Raw genomic sequence first — 3,504 nt, 5'->3', positions numbered from 1 at the left:
ATTGACAACATTTATTATTTGTGAGTTGTTATTAAAATAAATAACAATCACAGAGTACAATCGTATAATAAATTTTAACTGTCACTTGAACGTAGAAACATTTTACATTGGTTTCATGTCACAAATCCTAATAATAAACTGTCATAAATAATATATTATCTCTCAAGCAAGTACAGGCTAAATTGTCAATAGTCGTATATCAATTTTCATGTATGGTTTCAAAAAATGCTGTTGAGAAACCGTAAAATTAAATTTTTTTAAAATATTCTGGAAACAAAATACTGACAACCAAAATGAATTTTACTAGTTTATTTTATAGTTCAAAATAAGTTTATTATTGTCAGTTTATTGGGTGTACTTTTGACTAAGAAAATATGGAAAGACCTGTTGTACGTTATGAAAAGATTGACTTTCTGGGAGAGGGTCAGGTAAATTTAACTTCTATTAAATTAAATTTGAATTGTATCACGTGAACTTGAATGCTCATTTATTGAATTTTAACATATGTATTGTGTATTGTGTATGTATTGACTACTACTTGATATTCTAGTAACCTCAAAACATTTGCTTTTTATGTTTGTTTAACAAATTGACATGAATTTCTGCATGTAAAAATTTCAGTTTGCTACAGTATACAAGGCTAGAGACATTAAAACAGATAAAATTGTGGCAGTAAAAAAAATTAAAATAGGTTCAAGATTGGAGGCACAAGATGGAATTAATAGAACTGCCCTTCGAGAAATTAAATTACTTCAAGAGTTACAACATATTAATCTCATCGGCTTATTGGGTTAGTTAATATTAATCCTATGATTATTGTAAATTGTGCAATTTTAATTAATAAAAGTGGTTTTAATTTTTTAGATGTTTTTGGACACAAGTCAAATGTATCACTAGTGTTTGACTTTATGGATACAGATTTAGAAATGATAGTTAAGGATAATACAATTGTACTTACTCCTGGAAATGTTAAGGCTTATACCATAATGACACTCAAAGGTAAATGCAGCATTATGATAAAAACATAAGTAAATAGTATTTTTTATCTGCAAGTCCTGTTCTGTAATCTGAGTTACCCAAAATATTTTAAGCAAAGACAAATTGTTTATTCCACACTATAAAGTAAGGAAATGCAATCTTTTTGGTTTACTGACTTTTAGTATTTTTAATTTAGCAGATTTTTTTACTTTAAATGTTTCTTTTTTTAATTTTCTTCAAACTTTTTAAAGTAGAAATTAACATATTGTTTAAGGTTTAGAATATTTGCATGAAAATTGGATACTGCACAGAGATTTGAAACCCAATAATCTGCTGATTAATCGAGAGGGCATTTTGAAAATTGGTGATTTCGGATTAGCAAAAGCTTTTGGGTCGCCTACAAGAATAAATACACATCAGGTTGTGACTCGATGGTACAGGTACAAATGGAACATCCATTATAAATGGACAATAATTAAAAATATTTTTTTTTGTATTAGTACATTGTTTACAAAAAATATTATGTTTGTTGCCTTCATGACTCCTGAATTATAAATTTTTTTAACATAGTTTCACTTTTTATTATCAATCTCTGAAATCAAAATATATTGATGCTGATAAAATATTTATTACGTTTTTCTTTATATGATTAGATCTCCTGAACTACTATTTGGAGCCAGACAGTATGGCACAGGAGTGGATATGTGGGCAGTTGGATGCATACTGGCTGAGCTGCTGTTACGAGTTCCTTTTCTTCCGGGTGAAACAGATTTAGATCAACTGTCTAAAATATTTTCTGTCTTTGGAACACCCACTGAGGAAACATGGCCAGTAAGGAAATTTATCGTTATTATTTTATATTATATAAGAAACTTCTTTGGGGTTTCTAAAATTGGTTTAAAAAAATTAAAAACACAAATTTATGTCATGTTTACATAACAACTTACTGTATTAAATCACTTGGGGCATTTCACGTGAAGCAAACAGCGAAAAAAATATTAGATCGTAGAATATATTTCTTTTCGGGTTAATCATATCTCTAGTGGGTAACACAAATACGTAACTTTTTTTATCATGTTTATTTTTACAATTTTGGGCCTTTCAAATTTCAAATGATTTTTTTTAATTACACAGAAAATAAATAAATTTCATAAGTAACACCAAGCGACGAGTGAAGCCTTAACTAAAAGTCAATATACGATTTTTTTAAAATAAATTTTCTATGAAAGTGCTATTTTCGCAGGGTATGAAAAACCTGACAGACTACGTTAAGTTCAAGCATTTTCCGAGTCAGTCGCTGCGGCATATCTTTAGTGCGGCGTCTGATGACCTCATAGACTTATTAGAGAGCCTCCTTGCTTTATATCCTCCGCGTCGCTGCGATTGCACGCAGGCTCTACAGATGCCTTACTTTAGGTCAGTATGTGTATATAACCAAAAAGAGGGTAGTTTATAATTGATATACCTTACAATGAAAATCGTACCTTGATTTCACAGGCAAGTTATCTGCTCATGTACATTGCCGAGTTCGTTCGTTTTTGATCAGATTTTGAATTAGATATTTTCAAAAATTTCGCCGAAATTATTATAATCAAAAAGTTTGTGTGCAAAACTCGTAAAACTATAATATCTTGTCTTGTATAAAATTTTCATTTTGTATAAGTCGCACAATGTTTGTTTCGCTAGAATTATTTCGTTGAGTCTCGCTATATCTATTTAATTCGAACGTACATGACGGATCTGGGTTTGGTTTCCTGTATATATGCATAGGCATGTGAGATAGTATCTTTGTTGACTAATTAAGTAATGATAAAATTATCATTACATAGTGAAATATTTGGCATATATCTTTTACTTGCCTGTACTATTAAAACTGGGACCAGTTTCAGTATTTTTTTTAAACTTAGCTATATAGGCCTATTGATAAATACCAATTATATTGAAATAGGAATAAAGTTTAGAATGATATAGTAATTTGAAATAAGTTGAACCAGTTATTAAATATAACCTTCTAGAGGTTTCGCAGATCAAGGTAAGAATGTAAAATTAAAGACAAAACACGCGTTCTTCATTGTAGTAAACTAAATGACGAACACATGTTTTTTTTTTGCTCAAACAGTAACAAGCCGCCACCAACAGTCGGGCCGAAACTCCCGATGCCCTCAAACATTACAAAACTAGAACTAGAAAAGCCGTCTTTGAAGAGAAAGTTGCTGGACAACATCGACGGTGGTTCATTAGCCAAAAAACTACAATTTTAACCCTGTTCTATCACATTTCTAAATCATCTAAGCAGATATTTAACATTGCCATTAAATGCAATGTATTCCAAATATATATACTTTTGACGCATATTAAATTAGGAATTAACGGATATGACTATTTTTAAGACAAAATTGTAATAAGATTAATAAATTTTATATTTCCAATATGTTATTTTATTAATTTTGTAAATAATATACGATGTATTTCTTAATCAATTTATGAGCCTTTCATTTGAGACAAAAAGGATTTCAGTTTCTAAAG

The 3,504-nt window shown here is 29.5% G+C and overlaps 1 protein-coding gene across 1 annotated transcript; it reads left to right on the top strand.

The window, feature by feature from the left end:
• Window positions 1-185: 185 nt before the first annotated feature.
• Window positions 186-3,407, top strand: LOC123707325 (cyclin-dependent kinase 7). The gene is made up of 7 exons (XM_045657256.1): window positions 186-428; window positions 622-790; window positions 865-999; window positions 1,253-1,418; window positions 1,632-1,809; window positions 2,222-2,394; window positions 3,098-3,407. The coding sequence occupies exons 1-7, from the start codon at window positions 375-377 to the stop codon at window positions 3,237-3,239; spliced, it is 1,017 nt and encodes a 338-aa protein (XP_045513212.1). The 5' UTR covers window positions 186-374; the 3' UTR covers window positions 3,240-3,407.
• The last annotated feature ends 97 nt before the right edge of the window (window positions 3,408-3,504 follow it).

Source organism: Pieris brassicae, chromosome 3 (genome assembly GCF_905147105.1).
Source record: "Pieris brassicae chromosome 3, ilPieBrab1.1, whole genome shotgun sequence".
In the NCBI taxonomy this organism is placed as follows: domain Eukaryota; kingdom Metazoa; phylum Arthropoda; class Insecta; order Lepidoptera; family Pieridae; genus Pieris; species Pieris brassicae.
This window is presented reverse-complemented; position numbering and strand designations above follow the sequence as displayed.